This window comes from Leptodactylus fuscus, unplaced genomic scaffold (assembly GCF_031893055.1).
Source record: "Leptodactylus fuscus isolate aLepFus1 unplaced genomic scaffold, aLepFus1.hap2 HAP2_SCAFFOLD_57, whole genome shotgun sequence".
NCBI classification, from domain to species: Eukaryota; Metazoa; Chordata; class Amphibia; order Anura; family Leptodactylidae; genus Leptodactylus; species Leptodactylus fuscus.
The window spans coordinates 82,870-109,780 of NW_027440600.1; the positions used below are offsets into that span (position 1 = coordinate 82,870).

The 26,911-nt window shown below is 40.4% G+C and overlaps 1 protein-coding gene across 1 annotated transcript in view; it reads left to right on the forward strand.

The window, feature by feature from the left end:
- Positions 1 to 26,911, forward strand: part of LOC142188595 (NACHT, LRR and PYD domains-containing protein 12-like) — a 336,901-nt gene that overhangs the window by 62,972 nt on the left and 247,018 nt on the right. The window contains exons 8-10 of the mRNA XM_075261889.1: positions 1,539 to 1,709; positions 8,754 to 8,924; positions 9,551 to 9,721. Of these exons, the coding sequence (XP_075117990.1) occupies positions 1,539 to 1,709; positions 8,754 to 8,924; positions 9,551 to 9,721 (513 nt within the window). The remainder of the gene's footprint in view (positions 1 to 1,538; positions 1,710 to 8,753; positions 8,925 to 9,550; positions 9,722 to 26,911) is intronic.

Below are 26,911 nucleotides of genomic sequence, written 5' to 3' on the forward strand. Positions count from 1 at the left end.
AGTAGCATACAGCCTTTAGGCAGGCACAGAGGCACAATCCTGTTCATGACACCACAAAAAAAAAAAGGAGGAAAAGGCAGTGTAACACTCAGGAGGGCCAAGGCTGATATCATGGGTAATATATCAGATGTGGCCGACTTGTAGGTAGTCCCTGGGTCCCAAAAGGTGCACAAAATCTCCTTTTTGATGTCCCCGACTACCCACCCCCACGTGGTACCTGACAATGACAACAGACAACCAGGTCTCGGGGGTAGTCGTTGCTCTTTTGCTAGCAGGACAAGGTAATACAAATGTACATATGGAGTAATTCTTCACATACAATACAGTGATGCCTGTAGGAGTGTCCAGTTAGCAGGTGATAGAGCTTGGAGCGGGAATGCTTTGGATAGTTTAATTAGTAGTTGCTTGGGTAGTTAAACTTGTATATACTGGAAAAGATGGCCTGTATCCAGGGGGTTAGTCCTCAACAAACTGGGTACACGTATGTAGGAGAGGAAATAGGGGTGTCGACAGCGGTAGACCCTCAAATTCTGCCAGACTAGCTGTGGGCTTCTTAAATATAGATTTGTCCCAAAGACTTACTTGAATAGAGAGATACATGTGAGGTCCCAAATGTATGGATAAGCAGGTCCGTATCCTTTAGTATTTGTAGACTTGGAAATTCAAAGGAAAACGCTCTCTGAGGAGGATCTTGAGTATAGAGGGAAAGACATCTCTGTTTGAAATCCCCTGATGCTTGGCTGCCATTTTCAGCTCCACATGTCTAGAACTCTTCACACAAAAGACCAAGACAAAGGGTTCCCAACCCCCTCTAGAGAGGCTGTGACTCCTCCTGCTCCAGGCCAGTCAAGGGAGCTTGATTGGTCCTGAAGGTCACCTGATCATACTGGACACTCCTTTACATTGGCAACATAAATTACAATGGGAAGTATAGGCAGGCGTAGTTCACAGAACATCCACAAGATGGCGCATTAATAGATCCCCAAGTGTGCTTGCTATGGTGAAATAGAAATACTGGTAAATATATAGAAGGAATGGGGGAGAAACCTATTTACCTTATATGCAAATGTCCATACCATCTCGGTCTGCAAGGACTATTAAGGGGAATTGGACGAGCAGGACCGGGACATTACACTGAGCTGTGTATCTAATCCTATCCTCTGTGATACTGTATGCTGAGCTGTGTATCTAATCCTATCCTTTGTGATACTGTATACTGAGCTGTGTATCTAATCCTATCCTTTGTGATACTGTATACTGAGCTGTGTATCTAATCTTATCCTGTGTGATAGTGTATGCTGAGCTATGTATATAATCCTATACTGTGTGATACTGTATGCTGAGCTGTGTATCTAATCCTATCATGTGTGATACAGTATACTGAGTTGTGTATCTAATCCCATCCTGTGTGATACTGTATACTGAGCTGTGTATCTAATCCTATCCTGTGTGATACTGTATACTGAGCTGTGTATCTAATCCTATCCTGTGTGATACAGCTGCTGATACATCACTCACGTCTCATCTTCTTATTACAGTTTGGCTGGTAATGATCTCCCAGATACTTCCTGCACCCAGTTGGCCTCTATAATAAGGAATAACCGATCCCTGAAGATGCTTGACCTCTCTGGTAACTATCTGTCCGGTCCTCACTTCAGTGACGTGGTGGCCGCTCTGTCCAGTCCATCCTGCAGGATAGAGAGATTATAGTGAGTATAAGAGATGTGTACAGGAGGAGACATGTGGGGACAAGTTATACAGGGATTTTATTCTATTTTGTGTTCCTCCACACCATTGTTATGTCTATGAGATAAACTGCTGACTGTACCTTCATATGTGACGTCTCTACTGAGCTGTGTATCTAATCCTATCCTGTGTGATACTGTATACTGAGCTGTGTATCTAATCCTATCATGTGTGATACTGTATACTGAGCTGTGTATCTAATCCTATCCTGTGTGATACTGTATACTGAGCTGTGTATCTAATCCTATCCTGTGTGATACTGTATACTGAGCTGTGTATCTAATCCTACCCTGTGTGATACTGTATACTGAGCTGTGTATCTAATCCTATCCTGTGTGATACTGTATACTGAGCTGTGTATCTAATCCTATCCTGTGTGATACTGTATACTGAGCTGTGTATCTAATCCTATCCTGTGTGATACTGTATACTGAGCTGTGTATCTAATACTATCCTGTGTGATACTTTATACTGAGCTGTGTATCTAATCCTATACTGTGTGATACTGTATACTGAGCTGTGTATCTAATCCTATCCTGTGTGATACTGTATACTGAGCTGTGTATCTAATCCTATCCTGTGTGATACTGTATACTGAGCTGTGTATCTAATCCTATCCTGTGTGATACTGTATACTGAGCTGTGTATCTAATCACATCCTGTGTGATACTGTATACTGAGCTGTGTATCTAATCCTATCCTGTGTGATACTATATACTGAGCTGTGTATCTAATCCTATCATGTGTGATACTGTATACTGAGCTGTGTATCTAATCCTATCCTGTGTGATACTGTATACTGAGCTGTGTATCTAATCCTATCATGTGTGATACTGTATACTGAGCTGTGTATCTAATCCTATCATGTGTGATACTGTATACTGAGCTGTGTATCTAATCCTATCCTGTGTGATACTGTATACTGAGCTGTGTATCTAATCCTATCATGTGTGATACTGTATACTGAGCTGTGTATCTAATCCTACCCTGTGTGATACAGGCTGCTGATACATTACTCACATCCAGGTTCAGACTGGCCCACCGGGGAACCGGTGAATCCACCAGTAGGCACGAGCCCTGACTGAAAGTTCTCATTTTACCAATGCATATGCATTGGTAGGGGCCCGATCAACACTATCGGGCGCCCCTAATTGGGCACCTGGCCAATGCATTTGCCTCCACACAAACACGGGCCCTCATTAGCTGATGCTGAAGCTGTATATGGTGTCCTCACGATACATACTGGAGGACACCATGTGCAGCTTCAGCAGCAGCTAATGGCCGCTTCCTTCACTTCAGCTGCAGCAGGTATAGCTGCTTTCCTATAAAGTCTCTGCCCGCTGCCCGGACTTCCTTCCTCCCCCTCCCCCTCCCAGTGAGTCGTCCCTCACATCGGAGCATGTGGGGAAGACAGGTAGCCGTCTGCTGCGATGCTTCACTGTTGGAATATGTGAGTATATACTTTTGATAAAATATGTATTTTTAATATGTATATATGTGTACATTTGTGTAAAGTATGTGTCTTGTATATTGTGTGAGTACTGTATGTTTGTATACAGGTATGTGTGAGTATATACAGTATGCTATAATAATGTGTATGTGTGAGTGTATGTATATATGTGAGTATATATAGCATTCATACAAGTATATCTTATTATTATTATTATTATTATTATTATTATTATTATTATTATTATTATTATTATTATTATTATTGTTTATTTATATTACATAGTTACATAGTTGATGAGGTTGGATAAAGATATTAGTCCATCAAGTCCAACCTGTAACCCTACAATCCCTACAGTGTTGATCCAGGGGAAGGCAAAAAACCCCATGAGGCTCATTCCAATTGCCCTATTTCATAGCACCATTATTTCCACGGTGCTTTACATTTGGGGGTTACATACAATACACAAAATATATAGGTAGATATAATACTACCAGTGATTGGCTGGCACAGTGGGGTAGAGGCCCCTGCCCGCGAGGGCTTACAATCTATATGACTTCTATATGGTATATGAATGTATATAAATATATGTGTGAGTATATATGTTATAATAATGTATATGTGTCAGTATACATAGTATATGTATAAGGCCTGGTTCACATCTGCATTCGGTAATCTGTTAGGGGAGTCCACATGGGGATCCCCCTGAACAGATTACCGAAAGCATTAGCAAGTGTGCAGTGAAAACACACAGACCCCATAGACTATAATGGGGTCCATGTGCTTTCCGTGCGTTCTCCGCACGCTGCAGGCAGGGAAGTAGATTGTGAAGTACTTTTTTGTCTGCGTGATCCATGCAGACACCGCACGGAAAGCACACGGACCCCATTAGTCTATGGGGTCCGTGTGCTTTCACTGGTCACCGCTTGCCTTTGCGTTCAGTAGTCCATTCGGAGGGTCCCCATGAGGACTCCCCAAAAGGATTACTCAACGTAGATGTGAACCAGATTGCAGAAAAATACACGCAGCAGACACACTTTAATTTCCAAAACTGTTGGGGTTTTAGAAATCGCATCATGTCACTTATACCTACAGACACATTGGCGGTGTCCCTATAGATATAATGGAAGCAGAACGTCCTCAGAGGAAACTTCTATGGAATGTCTGCAATAAGCGCTGTGGGAGAAATTGATGCGTTGCCGCCGGGGTTTTTCCCACAGTGCTTTTTTCTGCGGGATGCTACATGAGGCCTTAGTCTTATAGTGTAGTACACAGTATATTGAGATGATCAGGATGAGGCCCAACAGCTAGACACAGTAAGGGTGCATTCACACAGAGTTTTATAACACGTGTAAAGAATGTGCCCTGAAAGTAATCTTTTTTTTTTTTTTTATACTCGTGTAAAAAAACACAACAGAAAACACGTCAGTAAACACGTCAAACAACACATCAAAAAGCACCTTGCCTATTGTTACATGTGTAAAAATCAGCGCCCAAATCAGTGCCACGTTACTCCATGTGAATGTACCCTTAAAAAACCCTGTAGAATAAATAGCGGTGAATCCCAATGTATTTTTCCACAGTGTTTTTCATTGAGCTTTTGATGCATTTTCCCGGCACTTTCTCCTGATTGTGTAGCTGAATGTAACCGGCCATGTTTTTAGAAGCGCTCGCATTTTAGAGTTTGCGGCTGTTCCACATCTTATTCCTGCAGTGTGCGGATGAGGTAAATTTGATTACATTTCATTCACTTTGCTGGTTCTGTAAAACACATAATTTTTTTTATGTAGTAGCCAAAGACGTTGTGTTTCTGTAATGTGGGGTTTCAGGTATTTAACGTTCCCCTTCCGCACAGGATGTTAGCCCCATCACTGTTCCCACACAATAAAAAATGGCCCCATCACTGTTCCCACACAATAAAAAATGGCCCCATCACTGTTCCCATACAATATAATGGCCCCATCACTGCTCCCATACAATACAATGGCCCCATCACTGCTCCCATACAATATAATGGCCCCATCACTGTTCCCACACAATAAAAAATGACCCCATCACTGTTCCCATACAATATAATGGCCCCATCACTATTCCCATACAATACAATGGCCCCATCACTACTCCCATACAATACAATGGCCCTATCACTGTGCCCATACAATATAATGGTCCCATCAATGTCCCCATACAATATAATGGCCCCATCACTGCTCCCATACAGTATAATGGCCCCATCACTGCTCCCATACAATACAATGGCCCCATCACTGCTCCCATACAATATAATGGCCCCATCACTGCTCCCATACAATATAATGGCCCCATCACTGCTCCCATACAATACAATGGCTCCATCACTGCTCCCATACTATACAATGGCCCCATCACTGCTCCCATACAATATAATGGCCCCATCACTGCTCCCATACAATATAATGGCTCCATCACTGTTCCCATACAATACAATGGCCCCATCACTGCTCCCATACAATATAATGGCCCCATCACTGCTCCCATACAATATAATGGCCCCATCACTGCTCCCATACAATATAATGGCCCCATCACTGCTCCCATACAATACAATGGCTCCATCACTGCTCCCATACTATACAATGGCCCCATCACTGCTCCCATACAATATAATGGCCCCATCACTGCTCCCATACAATATAATGGCCCCATCACTGCTCCCATACAATATAATGGCCCCATCACTGCTCCCATACAATATAATGGCCCCATCACTGCTCCCATACAATACAATGGCTCCATCACTGCTCCCATACAATACAATGGCCCCATCACTGTTCCCCATACATTATGGGGGACAAGTGAAGAGGCCACTGTATGGGGGGGGGGATCAGTGAAGTGGCCATAAAATATTTGGCCCTGACAACCCCTTAAAAGAGGTTGTCTGTAAACTGGAGTGATCACTGTGGTGGCCGCCAGGGAGATGTGAAAATAAAAAAAATAAAATTAAGTTTAACCCTTTCCCGCCGATGGCATTTTTTGATTTTCGTTTTTCGTTTTTGAGTCCCCTCCTTCTAAACTCCATGTGAATGTACCCTTAAAAAACCCTGTAGAATAAATAGCGGTGAATCCCAATGTATTTTTCCACGGTGTTTTTCATTGAGCTTTTGATGCATTTTCCCGGCACTTTCTCCTGATTGTGTAGCTGAATGTAACCGGCCATGTTTTTAGAAGCGCTCGCATTTTAGAGTTTGCGGCTGTTCCACATCTTATTCCTGCAGTGTGCGGATGAGGTAAATTTGATTACATTTCATTCACTTTGCTGGTTCTGTAAAACACATAATTTTTTTTATGTAGTAGCCAAAGACGTTGTGTTTCTGTAATGTGGGGTTTCAGGTATTTAACGTTCCCCTTCCGCACAGGATGTTAGCCCCATCACTGTTCCCACACAATATAATGGCCCCATCACTGCTCCCATACAATATAATGGCCCCATCACTGCTCCCATACAATATAATGGCCCCATCACTGCTCCCATACAATATAATGGCCCCATCACTGCTCCCATACAATACAATGGCCCCATCACTGTTCCCACACAATAAAAAATGGCCCCATCACTGTTCCCATACAATATAATGGCCCCATCACTGCTCCCATACAATATAATGGCCTCATCACTGCTCCCATACAATACAATGGCCCCATCACTGTTCCCCATACATTATGGGGGACAAGTGAAGAGGCCACTGTATGGGGGGGGGGGATCAGTGAAGTGGCCATAAAATATTTGGCCCTGACAACCCCTTAAAAGAGGTTGTCTGTAAACTGGAGTGATCACTGTGGTGGCCGCCAGGGAGATGTGAAAATAAAAAAAATAAAATTAAGTTTAACCCCTTCCCGCCGATGGCATTTTTTGATTTTCGTTTTTCGTTTTTGAGTCCCCTCCTTCTAAACCCCATAATTTTTTGTATTTCTCCGCTCCCAGAGTCATATGAGGTCTAATTTTTTGCGGGACAAATTTTTCTTCATGATGCCACCATTAATTATTCTATATAATGTACTGGGAAGCAGGAAAAAAATTCAGAATGGGGTGGATTTGAAGAAAAAATGCATTTCTGCGACTTTCTTACGGGCTTTGGTTTTACGGCGTTCACTGTGCAGCCAAAATGACATGTCCCCTGTATTCTGTGTTTCGGTACGGTTCCGGGGATACCTAATATATATGGTTTTATTTACATTTTGACCCCTTAAAAAAATCCAAAACTGTTAAATTTTTTTTCTAAAAGTCGCCATATTCCGACGGCCGTAACTTTTTTATATTTGCGTGTACGGGGATGTATAGGGCGTCTTTTTTTTTGCAGGGCCAGGTGTACTTTTTAGTTCTACCATTTTCGAGGAATGTTATTGCTTTGATCACTTTTTATTCAAATTTTTATCAGAATCAAAACAGTGAAAAAACGGCGGTTTGGCACTTTTGACTATTTTTCCCGCTACGGTGTTTACCGAACAGGAAAAATATTTTTATAGATTTGTAGAGCAGGCGATTTTGGACACAGGGAGACCTAACATGTATGTGCTTCACAGTTTTTAACTACTTTTATATGTGTTCTAGGGAAAAGGGGGGGGGATTTGAACTTTTAATACTTTTTATATTTTTTTATATTTTTTGCAGACAAGCCTGGGAGCCTTGTAAAGGCTCCCGGCTGTCATGGCAACGTGATGTCGACCCTGGAGCATGCTTCAGGAGCCGGCGATCACCGGCAAAATGCCGGCCGCCTCCGTCACCTTTGACAGTGGCGCCGGAGGGGTTAATGCCTCCGATCGGTCCGGAGACTGATCGGAGGCATTAGAGCCGGTTGTCTACTGCTTAAAGCAGTGGACACCCGGGGGCTATGGCGGCCGCCCGGCTCCCGGGCGGTCGCCATAGTTACAGATTTGACATGCGCCGTACTATTGCGGCGCATGTCGGGAAGGGGTTAAAAAAAAAAAGCCTTCTCACCTGTCCCCAGCACCCCGTTGTCCCCCGCCTGTGCCTGTTCGGTCTCATGGCCCCATTTCTGGAAATCCTGTACCTAATTGGCCTCAGCGATCACATGAGGTGCAGGACTCCTAGCAAGAAGGCGCCAGCACAAGACTGAATGGACACTGACAGCGCACAACAGAGCACCAGGGACAGGTGAGTATTCTTTTTTTATTTACCATATTTGTTTTTTTATGCACCTCCCACCCAGCACATGAGTTGCTCCAATTCCTGGACAGACCATCCATATTACATCTGTGATACAACAGCCAGGACGTCAGCAGATCAGATTTTCTAGGACAGAGCAGATACAGGTAATGGTAACATTTGTAGGAGCCGCACTGTTCACTTTCCATACAAGGTTTAGCAGTGGGTTAAGGTAGCGCACATGGTATAGTGGGTGAGCAGAGTGGCTCACGACATGTTATTACCTTTAGCCATCGTGTCTTGGTACCACTGATCTGCAGGGTCCTGTTGGTGGGCCCCTAGATACAATTTCACTGGTGGGCCCTGGACACCCCAGTCCGACCCTGCTCACATCTCATCTTCTTATTCTTTCAGTTTAGGTAAGAATAATCTACCAGACACTTCCTGCACCCAGTTAGCCTCTGGAATATGGCATAACCGATCCCTCAAGATACTTGATCTGTCTAATAACCGTCTGTCCGGTCCTCACTTCAGTGACTTGATGGCTGCTCTGTCCAGTCCAGCTTGCAGGATACAGGAATTTTGGTAAGTATAAGAGAGGTGTACAGGAGGAGACATGGAGACAAGTTATACAGAAATGTTATTCTATTTTATGTTCCTCCACACCATTGTTATGTCTATGAGATAAACTGCTGACTGCACCTTCATACGTGACGTCTCTACTGAGCTGTGTATCTAATCCTATCCTGTGTGATACTGTATACTGAGCTGTGTATCTAATCCTATCCTGTGTGATACTGTATACTGAGCTGTGTATCTAATCCTATCCTGTGTGATACTGTATACTGAGCTGTGTATCTAATCCTATCCTGTGTGATACTGTATACTGAGCTGTGTATCTAATCCTAGCCTGTGTGATACTGTATACTGAGCTGTGTATCTAATCCTATCCTGTGTGATACTGTATACTGAGCTGTGTATCTAATCCTACCCTGTGTGATACTGTATACTGAGCTGTGTATCTAATCCTATCCTGTGTGATACTGTATACTGAGCTGTGTATCTAATCCTATCCTGTGTGATACTGTATACTGAGCTGTGTATCTAATACTATCCTGTGTGATACTGTATACTGAGCTGTGTATCTAATCCTATCATGTGTGATACAGCTGCTGATACATCACTCACATCTCCTCTTCTTATTCTTACAGTTTGCGTAGTAATAATCTACCAGACACTTCCTGCACCCAGTTGGCCTCTGTAATAAGGAATAACCAGTCCCTGAAGAAACTTGACCTGTCTAGTAACCGTCTGTCCGGTCCTCACTTCAGTGACTTGATGGCCGCTCTGTCCAGTCCAGCCTGCAGGATACAGGAATTACAGTAAGTATAAGAGATGTGTACAGGAGGAGACATGTGGGGACAAGTTATACAGGGATGTTATTCTATTTTATGTTCCTCCGCACCATTGTTAGGTCTATGAGATAAACTGCTGACTGTACCTTCATATGTGACGTCTCTACTGAGCTGTGTATCTAATCCTATCCTGTGTGATACTGTATACTGAGCTGTGTATCTAATCCTATCCTGTTTGATACTGTATACTGAGCTGTGTATCTAATCCTCTCCTGTGTGATACTGTATACTGAGCTGTGTATCTAATCCTACCATGTGTGATACTGTATACTGAGCTGTGTATTGTTGGGGGCATAGACCCCCAGAGCTTATGTTGTTGTAGTTTCAAATTAAATAACAGGCCAAGATCGGCTACAGCCATCCTTAGCCTGGAAAACCACAAGACACAGATGGTGGTGTATCAAAATGGATTCTGTTTAATGGTGGCTAAAACAACAGTATATATCACATGGCATAGACAGAACAGGATTGGCTAGTATAATTAGCATAACATCTATTGGTGGAGAAGTTTGTAACAATAGCCCTGATACATATCTATTGGATAAGAAACTGGAGAGAGGTCACCCCCCCCCCCCGAAGGGCTAGCTCAAGTCTAAAATGGAGTCTGTGAGCTTATGGTATGGTGACGGCATGGTGGCCGCATGGTCTCACAAAATGGCAGCCATCAGCACATGTCTCAAATACACACCCTAGATGTCTATCTCATGGTATTCTAAAGACAATAGACATCCTTGTTTACATTCTTTACATTGACACAAAGGTGCAGCTCTGAAGTCGATCAGTTAGATAAGGATTCATTAGCATTCCATTTCCTTTTAGCCCATAGCATCTCCATGTTAATCAGTCTAACCAATTCCTTTTTGAGACAAACAACTTATCTTTGATAGAGAAAGATGGATGCCAAAATACAAGATGGGGGATGTGATCCTAACAATTCCCCCATTTTGAAATAATTGAATACAGGAATTCATATTTAGGTACTTCAGTGACTTAACGTCTACTGCTGGACTTTTCCAGATTCCCCTCGTATATTCCTGTATTTCAACCTAATCTCAATCATATCTATCTTTATCATAACATCTATTAAAACATATCAACATTAACTTGAAAGAAAATACTATATAAACAATATGCCCATGGCAATTTGTACAATGTTTTTCCATATCCCCATTATCCTTTAGGAAAACAAAAAAACAAAAACAAATAATGTCCATTTCTTCGTTCCTGCCATGGTTCAGGAACCTTTTTACAATGGGAAGCAGGTATCCTCCAATTTGACGGAGGTGGCAGTTGTCATCAGCACTTAGGAGGGGCCGTCTTTCTGATATGTCTTTTCACTATCACCCAATCACCACCTGCAAGCTATGTGCTCCTGAAAAATCAAAAGATCAAACAGGGTCTAGAATAGAAGAAAACGTCTGTTCATGTGTTACTTTCAGTCTTTGACACAAGTTCTGGACATATCTGGCAGTACTTATCATACTTAAGTTGTGAAGTTTGGGGAAAATACAACCCTTAGTCTAAGCACCCTTCCATAAAGCACCTTGAGCGTGCACTTCAACCTTTTCTACTTTGCCTGAACTCTGCTCAATCCCCAAAACAGACATGTACCTCTCTCAGACTCTCCCATCTCAGGTATCCCCAATCAACACACAAGCTCAGATATCAATTTCTTGGCAGTTACCTGCGTCGTTGCTTGGCTGATTCAACCTGAGAACAAATTCACACAGACCAACACATATTCGTACGTTCCAGATTCAGGCAATTGTATGTAAACTACTTGTATTCTCAAGAATGGATACAGAGATTTTGGTGTGCATGTGGTGTGTCTTAACTACCTGCCCTGGATTGTGTAGAGCACATATGTGACATGCTTTTACGCGATTCCCTGCAGCCCTTCCAAACTTGAGGCAACCCATAACTTACCCACTAGTGACTCCATGGCATTTCAAGAGGCATGCACCTTACCGTGGGCCAAACCAGCCATTTGGGGGTATGCTGCTATCCCCCATTTTCACATTCTCTGGCACCAGTCACCTTAGAGTACAGCCCCTTGGGGTCTGCTAGGTCAATGTCTCACCTGGTTGAGACCCTTCCATGGCAGTAGTACCGCTGCTCAATCAGCCTTCTCATTTCCAATACTCTCAGGGTCTCTTCCCTTTGTGTGAGCTCTGACTTTCACAATTGCCAACTGCTTAGGGAGCAATATGGCCGACCATCAACTGACTAAGTTTCCACTCTTAATTGGTTTGCCCTGTGAACCATGTGCAATGCCATTCGCATACCTGGGGTCAGTGTAAATGTTTGCTGTGCTATCAGGCACCTATAAGGTCAGCCTCTTATACTGACGTGTGGTGGAAGGGCTTCTTATACTATGGTGTCATGTATAGTGACTACAGCGTACCCTGTAACAAATTTGCCTTTTCTGTTAGGTACCTGGAACCATCCACAAACATCTCATAGTCAGGATTCTCCAATGGGGCATCAGTGACATGCCTGAAGCCGACTCTTCTGAGAGAGAGTTTAAAAATATCATCTACTCCCCTCCTTTTTAATCATGAACTCCTACTGATAAAAGAGTTGCAGGATTAAAAAGTCAAATAACGCTGAAATGAGATGTTTTGAGGAGGATTGTAGAGCAAATTCCATCTTACTCTATCTTGCCAAAGAAATATGACATCTGTCTATCTGTGTGAGGATTGCCTTACCACCGTTCTGATAGAGGAAAACACATCAGGTTCATGTCTGTCTATCTGTGGCACAAAAAATAAAAATAAAAAAAATAAAAATTATCAACATATCACAATAATATTCACTTAATTTCCCATAAAACATTTGCCTAATCTTTTAATACTCTGGTGGTTTCTGCTATCACTTCTTTTGACTCTTTTAGTTAAGGTGACAATAACAGACACATCTAATTAGATTTCCAGTGTCTCACTCTAAGCTATTCAGGGCAGTACAATACTTTATTTGCCCTCAGCAGATATACAATAGGACTTTTGAGACCTAATTAAGACACTCCCTAGTCTGAGGGTCCAGCCATTGTTCTCTTTGTTTCCACTACAAACCTAATTAACACCTTGTAAACAATGTTTTATCATAGAAGCAGCTGGCTGGCTAAAACTTGCCAAACCTGTATTCAGACTTATTTATAAAATCCTATGTAAATTCAATTCTCTACAACTTCTAATTATTCCAGAATTACAACTAATTCATTAAATGCTCAAAATATATCAGCAGAGAAAGCAAAAAACTTAAGGGATCAAATCTATCTCCCCCTCCCCCGTCATAACAAAAAATTATACAGAAAAACACATTACAGAGCAGATATTCGAGTAACTTCTAATCTACTTAGTCAGATGTCTATCACCTTGTAGCAAACAATGCCGCAGAAATACCACTTTTGTTTTGCAAAACTATGATTTATCCTTACCTGCGTGTACATATTAAGATAGCTCACATGCATTGCCTACCCCTTTATGGTGCCTAATCCCATATCAGAAGGATCATCTGAATAAAAATGACCAATAACAATGTACATGTACAGGTATTAGATAAAACTTTTTCACAAAATAATTCCCGATTGTTAACATTCATGGATTTATAGTATAAACTCAGGGCACAAGTATAAAACCCATGTGATATACTTGATACACACAAGCACCAATAAACACTGAGTACATAGTACATGTTATATTAAGTACATCTCATATTCACCAGAACACACATATATGTACAGTGGGGCAAAAAAGTATTTAGTCAGTCACCAATAGTGCAAGTTCCACCATTTAAAAAGATGAGAGGCGTCTGTAATTTACATCATAGGTAGACCTCAACTATGAGAGACAAAAAGAGAAAACAAATCCAGAAAATCACATTGTCTGATTTTGTAAGAATTTATTTGCAAATTATGGTGGAAAATAAGTATTTGGTCACCTACAAGCAATCAAGATTTCTGGTTCTCACAGACCTGTAACTTCTTAAGAGTCTCCTCTTTCCTCCACTCATTACCTGTAGTAATGGCACCTGTTTAAACTTGTTATCAGTATAAAAAGACACCTGTGCACACCCTCAAACAGTCAGACTCCAAACTCCACTATGGTGAAGACCAAAGAGCTGTCAAAGGACACCAGAAACAAAATTGTAGCCCTGCACCAGGCTGGGAAGACTGAATCTGCAATAGGCAACCAGCTTGGATTGAAGAAATCAACTGTGGGAGCAATAATTAGAAAATGGAAGACATACAAAACCACTGATAATCTCCCTTACTCTGGGGCTCCACACAAAATCTCACCCCGTAGGGTCAAAATGATCACAAGAACGGTGAGCAAAAATCCCAGAACCACGCGGGGGGACCTAGTGAATGAACTGCAGAGAGCTGGGACCAATGTAACAAAGCCTACCATCAGTAACACACTGCGCCGCCAGGGACTCAGATCCTGCAGTGCCAGACGTGTCCCTCTGCTTAAGCCAGTACATGTCCGGGCCCATCTGAAGTTTGCTAGAGAGCATTTGGATGATCCAGAAGAGTATTGGGAGAATGTCCTATGGTCTGATGAAACCAAACTGAAACTGTTTGGTAGAAACACAACTTTACGTGTTTGGAGGAAAAAGAATACTGAGTTGCATCTATCAAACACCATACCTACTGTAAAGCATGGGGGTGGAAACATCATGCTTTGGGGCTGTTTCTCTGCAAAGGGGCCAGGACGACTGATCCGGGTACATGAAAGAATGAATGGGGCCATGTATCGTGAGATTTTGAGTGCAAATCTCCTTCCATCAGCAAGGGCATTGAAGATGAAACGTGGCTGGGTCTTTCAACATGACAATGATCCAAAGCACACCGCCAGGGCAACGAAGGAGTGGCTTTGTAAGAAGCATTTCAAGGTCCTGGAGTGGCCTAGCCAGTCTCCAGATCTCAACCCTATAGAAAACCTTTGGAGGGAGTTGAAAGTCCGTGTTGCCAAGCGACAGCCCCAAAACATCACTGCTCTAGAGGAGATCTGCATGGAGGAATGGGCCAACATACCAACAACAGTGTGTGCCAACCTTGTGAAGACTTACAGAAAACGTTTGACCTCTGTCATTGCCAACAAAGGAGAGAGAACAAAGTATTGAGATGAAATGTTGTTACTGACCAAATACTTATTTTCCACCATAATTTGCAAATACATTCTTACAAAATCAGACAATGTGATTTTCTGGATTTGTTTTCTCATTTTGTCTCTCATAGTTGAGGTCTACCTATGATGTAAATTACAGACGCCTCTCATCTTTTTAAGTGGTGGAACTTGCACTATTGGTGACTGACTAAATACTTTCTTGCCCCACTGTATATATATTCAACGATGGAAAGAAACTCATATCTACTTGTCACCACCCTCTGTGGGGTTATCAATATCTTCATCTGCTCGCTGTGGAGACTGAAAATGTAACAATACAAACATGGACAAACAGAACATGAACATATAGCAAACACATGTAACCTGTACATATAATTGACACACATATGGGCCCATTCACTTTCCATGCAAACTTCACACTGGAGCTCCAGACACATACACATCCATTGAATCATAAAGAACTTGTCAATTGTCATATACAGTATTTTGTACAGGGATCACTTATTGTCTCTTTTCCTACAAATAATCACAGAGTTAGTTATAATCCCTGTACCGCTGAATATTGAGGAAAAAATAAAATAAACAAAACAAGTAATTAGATGGCTTCATCTTCTCATCAATGTGTATATCACTGAAAAATAAACATAATAATGATTATCTCAAATTTATGCCATTAATCCAATTCTAAAGACATTAAATATGATTTAAACAGCCAATACTGATACCAACATTACATATGAATATCTTTGTGCAGTTTTTGAATATTTCCATGGCAAACCCCACTCATCTATCACTTATAGTTGATGTCTTAACTACCTGCCCTATCTACCCCTCCCCCTTCTTGCTGACTTCTACCAAACCTTGTATACTGTATACCATGATGCTTCTGCTGTGGATATACAAAGGACAATAGGAGGTGGGGGAGGGGCCTGACCTTCATTGTGGATTATCCTGACCTCAATTAGATCCAAACAGGAGGCAGCTTCAGCTTCTGATCTTTTCGGCCATTTTTGATCTGCTTCCTTGCATAAATGCTTCAACAATCATGGTGTTTTTCAAAGTATTATAGACCTGATTTCACCCAGAATCTACTACCTTGGTGAGTGGTCTGCCATAATATACTTCAGCGGACTCTCCCTATATCTTTATCTAGTCACCACTCACATATAGCTAACAACACAATGCAGACCACATTAACCTTTTAGCTGGACTGTGAGTGGGTGCTCACAATACAGTCCCTTACACTAAGGAAAATATACAAACACTTAATACCTTATTTCTGTAACCATTCTTTTCTATACCCTTACTTAATGTTTATCCAACTATCCAACATCTTATCAGCAGTTTATTTCCTCCTTTTCTAACTGCTCTTTCCTTAAACTATCTCTTGGGCTGATTTCCATACCGGCTGACTCTGCACTCCTCCCATTCTGTTCTTCAATTAGAGTATATTTTCCTGTGTAACTTATGCTCCTGTATCTGTCCTGCATGATCTAATCTCCATTGGTTCCCAAAATTTACTATCAAACAATCCTATCTTAGGAACCCCTGATCGCTTAAGGATTTTTATTTATTTATTTTCCCTTTTTCTTTTACTTGGGCGGCAACTTCTCACTCTCATCTCATCTGTTCATATGGGGTGTATTATTCCACACAGATTTATCTGGGGGTCCCACAGATTTCTCCCCATAGCCACACAGATTCCACACAGATTTATTTGGGGGTCACACAGATTTCTCCCCATAGCCACACAGATTCCACACAGATTTATTTGGGGGTCACACAGATTTCTCCCCATAGCCACACAGATTCCACACAGATTTATCCCCATAACCACACAGATTCCACACAGATATATTTGGGGGTCACACAGATTTCTCCCCATAGCCACACAGATTCCACACAGATTTATTTGGGGGTCACACAGATTTCACCCCATAACCACACAGATTTATTTGGGGGTCACACAGATTTCTCGCCATAGCCACACAGATTCCACACAGATTTATCCCCATTTTCACTGAACTAATCTCTGTCTTTTAACTAAGGATGGAGACTGCCTGTACCGCCTTATACACTTTATAACAGATGTATCAATCAAATGACAGCATGGACAGTATACAAAGAATGAGGTATAACATTTCCCACCCCGCTACAACAACATAAACTATTGGTTCTTCCGAGCTATATAAAAATGGCGTCAATTTTATACTATATGCAGCACTAACCTCACTTATCAACACACAGGATCCAGGACACGTAGTAACTCAGATTAATTATTTGGTAAAGCAAGCGCTTACCTTTCTTTCAGCGCTGATTTATTCATCTGAGGTCCTCCGGGCCCGTCTCCAAATCGGTTGGTGAGTGGATCAGTACACTATCGGCTGCACATCAAACGATCATCAACGTCCCACGTTGGGCACCAATTTCTGTTGGGGTCATAATACCCCCAGAGCTTATGTTGTTGTAGTTTCAAATTAAATAACAGGCCAAGATCGGCTACAGCCATCTTTGACCTGGAGAATCACGAAGACACAGATGGTGGTGTATCAAAATGGATTCTGTTTAATGGTGGCTAGAACAACAGTATATATCACATGGCATAGACAGAACAGGATTGGCTAGTATAATTAGCATAACATCCATTGGTGGAGAAGTTTCTAACAATAGCCCTGATGCATATCCATTGGATAAGAAACTGGAGAGAGGTCACATCCCCCTGAGGGCTAGCTCAAATCTAAAATGGAGTCAGTGACCGCATGGTGGTCGCATGGTCTCACAAAATGGCAGCCATCAGCAAATACAAATACCCTACACCAAATTCAAATACACACCCTAGATGTCTATCTCATGGTATTCTAAAGACAATAGACATCCTTGTTGGAGACAATTAGCTTAATTACCCTTCTCTTGTCCCTTTATCTTTAAAAGGGTCTTTCGTCTTTGATCCTTTCCTAACAATGCCCCTGGTCCCAGACGATCTGTCTCCATCCTTTGTAAGATAGCATCACCCAATACACAGAGCATAGTATCTACATAACCAGTCTGGCAATTTTCCAAATTGCTCATCTCTGGACAGATAGAACCATCTCAGCCCCCACCTCTATACACAATTTTTCATAAGATATTATTAGCCCCCAACACGACCCTCCTCACATCTCATCTTCTTATTCTGACAGTCTAGGTAAGAATAATCTCCCAGACACTTCCTGCACCCAGTTGGCCTCTGGAATAAGGAATAACCAGTCCCTGAAGATACTTGACCTGTCTAATAACCGTCTGTCCGGTCCTCACTTCAGTGACCTGATGGCCGCTCTGTCCAGTCCAGCCTGCAGGATTCAGGAATTACGGTGAGTATAAAAGATGTGTACAGGAGACATGTGGGGACAAGTTATACAGGAATGTTATTCTATTTTATACTCTGCACCATTGTTATGTCTATGAGATAAACTGCTGCCTGCACCTTCATATGTGACGTCTCTACTAATGTGTGACTGTCTCGTCTCCTCCTTTCTGTGTCACCTTTAGGAGAGTTAGAAGAAGTAGAGTTTAAAAGACTCCTTAAGGCTCCACATTGCGGAAATGCAGCTTTTTTTGTTGCAGATTTTGTTGCGTTTTTTTGAGTCAAAGCCAAGAATGGCTACAAATGGAATTGGAAATATCTAGAAAGTCTTTATACTTCTAACTTCTGCTCAATCTAGTCCTGGTTTTGGCTAAAAAAAAAACGCAGTAAAATCTGCAACAAAAAAAGCTGTGTTTCCGCAAGGTGGTGCCTTGGCCTTAAGGGGTTTTCCGGTCTAAAAATACTAATCCCCTATCCATGAGATGTCACTAATATCAGATGGGTGGGGAGGGGGGTGTCCTGACACCGTTTACTACTAAGGATTACTAGCCTCTGCCTGCAACTTTGTCTGCGGGTTGTTGGCGTCGATGATCCGCCTATATTCAGCAAATTGCTGCCATCGATGGTTTGCCTGCTCTGGCGTTTCGGCAGCTGTCAAGCTGGCCTTCCGCTGAACTGATTCCTCGCGCTGTACCCGTGATTGTTCCGGAATCTCAACAGCTCGCTGGGAAGTCATATAATGAGCATATTGTTGGAGTTACTAAACCGCCTGCTCCGGCGATTCCGCAGCTATCAAGCTGGCCTGTGATGCACTGTGAGACACGTGCACGCTGTGTCTCGCAGTGCATAATAAAGTAACAGCAATCAAAGTATCGCTGAATCAAGTGTCTTAAATGGACACAAGAAAAAGTGGAAAAAAATAGTGATTGAAAAAAATAAAGTTATACAGCCTCCGAATTTCTCTTTTTTTCTATAGAAAATGAATTATATTTAAAAAAATCTAAAAATTATCAAAAACAATGTAAATTTGGTATTGCCGCTTCCGTAACAACCTGTACAGCAAAACTGTTACAATATTTAATGTACACAGTGAATGTCAGAAAGAAAAAAGGGGAAAAAACCCGCAGGAAATTGTGATTTTTCACCATCTCACCTTACAAAATATGCTATAAAAAGTGATCACAGGCTGAATTCACATGGAGTAAACTGGTGTGCAATCTGGCACGTATACGCGTGTCAGAGTTTGCGCGCTCAAAAAAGATCCCATTGATTTCAATGGGGGTTACGATCGTATCGTATCATTTTGCGCCTGTAATTATGCATAACAAACTGTGAGATGTGTTTTCTCCTTTAACCCTTTCTGAATGTGTTAATTTTAGGCATAAATGAATGTATTATTGGATAAAAATGTAACGTCTAAATTTCATCTCCATATTCTTTTAATTCCTGTGAAATGCTTAAAGGGTTAACAAACTTTCCAAATGCTGATTTGAATTATTTGAGGGGTGCAGTTTTAAAAATGTGGTGCTTTATGGGGGTTTCTATTAGATCGGCCTTTATAATACCTTTCAGAACTGAAGTCGTCCCTAAAAAACAAGTTTGGGAAATTTTCTTGTAAATCTGGAAATCGCTGTTACACTTGTAAGCCTTGTAACGTCCAGAATAAATTAACCCCTTAAGGACACAGGGCAGTTTGGGCCTTAAGGCTCAGATCCTGTTTTTCAAATCTGACATCTCTTACTTTATGTGAGGATAGCTTCATAATGCATTTACCTATCCGGGCGATTCCAAGATTGTTTTTCCTGACACCTTGTAGTTTATTTTGGTCATTATTAGAGATGAGCGAGTAGGTGTTCTATCGAATACTACGGTATTCGAAATACTTGTACTCGATCGAACACTACTAGCTGTTCGAAGTTTAAGTTTCGATGCAGAACCAGCATTGTATAGCATTCTGCCAATCAACGCTGGTTCTTCTCTTACCTTTAGAAGTCTTCTCCGTACAGCGTCCCCGCGGCGTCTTCCGGATGGAATTCACTCTGCCTAGGCATCTGGCCCACGCAGAGCCGACTGCGCATGCGCGAGCATGCCCTCGCATGCGCAGTCGGCTCTGCTCAGGCCCGGGCCGGGAAGAGCCGACCGTGCATTCGTAGTTGGCTCTGCCTAGGCCCCGATGCCTAGGCACAGTGAATTTCAGCCGGAAGACACCGCGGGGACGCTGCGCCGGGAGAAGACTTCAAGGGGAATCCACCCCGACCGTCACTCGTGGACTTGGTAAGCATAATTTTATCGAATTTTGCGTACCCCTGAAACGAGCATTTCCCCCCATAGACTATAATGGGGTTCGAAATCCGTTCAAACAGTCGAACAGTGTGCGGCTGTTCGAATCGGATTTCGAACCTCGGACATTTTAGTGTTCACTCATCTCTAGTCATTATACTTTGTGTTTGTTTGTTAAAAAAAAAAAAAAAGGACAATGTACTGAAAATTTCATAAAATTATCAATATTGAAAGTTTCTGTTATTCTGGTAAAAGCACACAGTCCTATCACACAAAATTCATTCTAATTACCAAAATCAAAATCAAATCAAAAAAATGCTTTATTGGCACGTCCGTATAGGTATTTGGCATTGCCAAAGCTAGTAAAGTGGGCGCGGGGGGGGGGGAGTTGGGTTGGGTGGGTGGTGGGTATGGGGGGGTGGTTTGGGTTATAACAGTCCATGGAGTCTCATCTTCCTCTTCGTTGGTGACCGCTATATGGGGGGGTGGGGTTGAAGGTGGGGGTGGGGTGGGGCGGGTGTATTGGGATAAATATAACAGTCCATGGAGTCTCATCTTCCTCTTCGTTGGTGACTGCTATATGGGGGGGTGGGACGGGAAAATATTCTTGGCACATTTCCCATGTGTCTACTTTATAGCGGCCGTTTCTTCAATGTCCTATTACTTTTCTAGGAAGTTAGAATGCTGATAACTTTAGTAGCAAATTGTCAGATTTTCAAGAAAATTTCAAGATTTTGTTTTCTAGGGACCTATTTAGTTGTGAAGTGACTTTGAGGGGCCTCTATAATAGAAGACTCCCATAAATGACCCAATTTTTGAAACTATAGCCTTCAAACTATTCAAAATTGTATATAGGAACGTTATTAACCCTTTAGGTGTTCCACAGGAATTAATGCAAAATGGAGGGGAAATTTCCAAATGTCACTTTTTTATGCACATTTTCCATTTTAAACCACATTTTTCTGTAACAAAGAAGGGGTTAACAGCAAAACATACCATAATATTTATTTCTCTGATTCAGCAGTTTGTAGAAATATCCCATAGGGGGCCCTACTGAGCAACCTGACCCAATTTTGGCAGCAATTTCATTAGGATAGTTTTTAGACACCATGTTGCACTTACAGAGCCCAATAGTGGGAAACCTCCACAAGTGATTTTGGAAACTGCACCCCTCAAAGAATTTATCAGGGGGTATAGTGAGTATTAGTATCCCAGATGTGACTGCACAGCGGATGGTGAAGAGGTAATACGTAAGCTGTGCGGAGGGCATTGGGATCACCAAATTCCCTACTATGTTACAGTAGCTCCTATGATTGGGGGAAGGGGTCACTTTGGGGGTCTCTTCTATTGTATTTTCTCTTGTCAGCTGAAAAACTGGTCTGTACCCTGATATATGCTCACACCGCTTATATATTCCCCTCCTGACGCATTTGGCGATTTTGGGGGTGTTTTGTGTTCACATTATTCAAGCTACCGTATTTTTCGGACTATAAGACGCACTGGACTATAAGACGAGGTTTTAGAGGAGAAAAATAGGGAAAAAAAATTTTCAGGCAAAAAATGGTAAAATATTTAATATATGGGAGTTGTAGTTTTGGAACAGCTGCAAGACCACATTGATAGGTGACCCTGCAGCTGTACGGGGATGTATAGGGCGTTTTTTTTGTGGGGCCAGGTGTACTTTTTAGATATACCATTTTGGGAAATGTTTATTGCTTAGATCACCTTTTATTTAATTCAGAGGCAAAACAGAGAGAAAAACCCGGCAGTTTAGCACTTTTGATTTTGACGTTCACTGTACATAAAAATATTAGTAGACCGGGCATTTTCAGACACAGGGATACCTAATGTGTATGTTTCACAGTAATGTTATACTTTTATATGTATTCTAGGGAAAGGAGGTGAACTTTTATTTATTTTATTTTTTATTATATTTTTTTTAAGTGTTTTTTTTTTTTTTTTTTTTTTTTACTATTTTATTATCCCCGCCTAGGGGGCTTGAACCTGCAATCATTTGATTGCAAGTCCCATAGACCGCAATACAAGTGTATTGCCGTCTATGGGAGATTCTATACATTACTATCGCGGAGGGTCATTGTTAAATATCTTGTATTTGCCGGTGAGACTTGTGTCCACTGTTAAATATCCGGACCTGGCCTTGTCCACGATAGGAAGAAGTCAGCTTGTTATAAATCAGTGTAGAGGTTTATTAATATCTTGAAGGAAAACACAGGAACAGGGAAAATGTCCAAATAACACAAATATCAGTCAATTGTCAATAGCTTACATCTTCAGAGAAGTTAAATCATCTGGATATCTTGTAGTTACAGCTTGGTTCATGCTTGTCATCTGGTTGGTGGACTTGGGCTGGTTACGACGTCCATGGATGTCCATCTGCCTGGACCACCCACCCTGGTGTTCCCAAAGACAGACCTCCTGGTCTTCCCCTGGTCTTCCCAAAGACAGACCCAGACATGTGTATCTCTTACTCATTTATATTCATGAGAGTGGGTGTTACCTTCCATCTTGTAGCTATGTAAGGAGATTTCTAAAATAGTGTACACTAACCGCACCCATGTTCCAAGAATATAAGACTATGATGTCAGTAGAGTGTTAACCCCATGTCTGCTAGAGAATATTGTAAATATATAATATTTAACATTTCCCCCTTTTGAGAGTGAAATATCTGTTTGAACTCTCAAGATATACCATACAACAATATTCATACAATTAGATTATATCTTCTTTCTTCTTTGCTGGAACTTAATTTTCATTGATTGTCCATGTAACAATAATTTCATCAATTTGCAATACATTTTGACATTAATAAATGTTATGTTATGTTATGGTAAACTGTGATCAAAGATGAAAACAATTTGATCCACTATCTATCCTACACCTGATGAAGGCTCTTCTTTCATCGTCTGGTCTTCTGGTCATCTCTTCTTCCGTCATAATAGAAGGCTTATTACCACAAATGTAGTTCTTGACTTAAAGTCCTTTAGATTTCCTCCGTGTTGTGCAGATATTATAACGTTGTCCATTAAAGTTCATATTGTGAAGATATTGATATAACAGCAAAGTCCATATGTTATGTTTCACTTTACCAAGACATAGACTGTAGAGGAGTTTCCTTTGGTAATTCCCTTGACCACCTGTCACTGTACAATCATGTGACACTTCTGGAGCAATACTGCAAAAGCAAGGCAAGTGTGAATTCTGACATCATCCCTGCTGCTTGTCAGTAAGGTTCAGTCCTGGAATCTCAGTCTCTTGGATACACAATTTCTGTGTTCGGGTTCTATCATTCACAACCCTTTTGCTCACCAAACAACTTGAAGTCTTGAAATAGAGAGGATTCCACCAAACATTGATGAGGACGTTCTTTATATCTGTCCAATCATCAGCTGATCAAAGGTTCCAAACTCCAGTAATAATTTTTAAACACAGTCCTTGGCATAAGCTTAAGCATATAGCATCATACCTTCAGATTTTGTCTTTTCCCGCACATCTTCTTCTTGTAACTGTTAAAGTCTTTTTATTAACATTTGATATCAAACTTTATCATAATCTTGGACTTGATTGAAGATAAGTTTTCTTTCCCTAATAGCTAAGCCAAACTAGGCAATTAACTAAACTATAATATCACAGTGTACCATATCATTCATTTATAGATCAGACTTCTCTTTACATTGTATCAATATTTATATTTGACTTATTAAAATATTGATATTCAATACATTTATCAAACTATCAGATAATAGTACTTTGGATACAATAATCTATATAAACATCATATATCAACATATATATCTTTATATCTATATGTATGAATATATATGTGTAATACATTACTTGTGATGACAAATTGCAACACGACTTTGAAATATAATGTGATTATTAATTACCATTCTATAGACAATCACAATATTTATTCTTTAGTTAGAACTTTTCACCAATTATACTAAACATATGTTCCTATATGATTGTGTTATCATACTTATCATACATTTTCTAAAGTTTAATCACTTTATTATCCTTTTTAATAAGAAATAATTTTATTTTGAACATTACTTTATTAATTATCATTGTGTTCCTTATCTGAGACACAATATTAACCCTTTATTCATAAAAACTTATGTGACTAAAGTTTCCTCTTAACACCTCGTCTCTTCACAGACTCCTGTGACCTTTTTCACCTTTCAGATACCTCCAATACCAAGAATAGAGACAAGACTTAACACACTTGACTCTGCTAAGACACAAATGTAAAAATACATTATTTTTAAACTTAACTGTATATATTCTTGTGTACTGGCTGTATGTGAACACCATATATATGAAATAAGTATATAAATCATAAACATTTCAAAATATGTCACATCCTATAATCAGAAGTGTAAAGAATAAACCAGAGACTATCACTCTTGATATCCCATATACCTCTCCCTTCATGAAGATGATTAGCGTATCTCATTTGCATATAAGACATTTATGTTTTCCCGATGTTTGTAGATGTTGATGTGTGTAAGTGTATGCAAGTGTGTGTGTACATGTAAGAATACATAATCAATAATAATACAATAAAACAATAATACAATACTGGCTATAGCTAACTAGATTTTCCCACCATAACTAATATATTTATTATCCCATGATCCAATTACCCCAATAAACCTTTATTATTTGTCAGGTTTGAACAAATATATTGAAGATTATCTGTATCTTCTCAAAAGCTACTTTTTCCTACAGAATGTTCACCTAAAATAACCTTGCTTTGTAGTGCAGCTGTCACCTTTTCTCTCAGCTCATGTGACTTAAACACTTGGTTTTCCTGTAGGTATAAACATATGAGGTTCCTTTCAATGGATTTCACATATATTTGCTAATTTCCCAATTTAATATAGAGGATCATATAAGATAAAAAATAGAAAAAATAAACAATAGAAAAAGAAAATAGAAATAGACGTCTTTTTGTTGGATAGATGTTTCTTTTTCCTTCTTGGATGCATCCTGATTTTCTTAGGCCTATTTGTGATGTCACAGATCTGTTGTATACACCAGTGGACACATAACACACATAACACTTATACTGACCAGCCCATCAGGGTCACAGGTCACAGTGTGTTGCTGTCAATCAACTGACCACATGAACGAACACTTAATTCACAGTAAGAGCTCCATGCCTAGTTGCATGCCTTTAAACAAAATGGATTATAACTTGAAAATCCTAAAAACATGGACTTTACATGAAACTATTGAAAAACATGCTTAAGGTAAGTTAGGACTTATATCACTTTATCATGCATTGTTATTAGTCACACCACGATAATTTGTTTACTCATTAATAGTTAGACACTCCATGCATTCTTTTGGCTATAAGGAAAGAATGATGAATGAATGGACATCACTGATTGAACTTCTGCATTTTTCCATATATCTATATCTGAAGAGAAAAATAGATAAACTTTGGCAAAAACCAAATTAATACAATATTGATCTTAACCAATGGAAAAGTTTAATAACTTTATGGACTCCTAATACTATTTGATCATATTCATATATTGTACATATATTCATATACATGTCATATATTCATATATTGTATATAACATGCTCCTTCTCTCTCTGCATCTAGAGAGTGGACTATGACGAAAATCTGTCACCACACATGAGACTCTTCTCCTGTGTGTATATATATATACTGTATATAATAATATGATCCATAGTATTATTCACAATAGCATAATTAGGATTATTTATAAACATCATCACATAATCATGTGGATTATACCTGATCATTGGACTTCTCATATAAAAGGGATTTCTCTTTATATAGCCAAATAGTACATAAGTAAATCTCAATAGACAGTCATTCCTTCAGAGATACTTTTAAATTCGACCCCTGACCTTCCTGTCAATCACATCCCACAATAACTCCACCAGGTCATTAGAGAATGCCAAGCTTGCCCTTTTCCTAAAAATATTAGACAGGTCAGATGCCATTGGGTTACTGAAAAGATCTGACATTTTGGAGACAACTGGTACATTCCCAGATACAATCTTTTGACTATCAATAGATTTGGTTGGCTGCAATTCTTTAATTTCAGTTAATACTGGAATTTCAATTTGTGGATTTTCCTGCATGGCATATGGTTTATATGCAACATGTAATTTCCTACATTTCTCATAGATTTTGTCACTTTGCCTCCTATAAATAGGGGACACTTTAACATGATTTGACAGATGTCTCTTAATAGGCTTTGCTTTTTGCTTTGGACATACTCGATTTACATTTGACATATGTTTCTGATGTCTTCTGGCCATGTCCAATAAACTAGCAGCTTCAAATAAAGTCTTCTTATCTGAGGCACTGGCAAGGGTGAGTGCATCCAAGAATTTGAA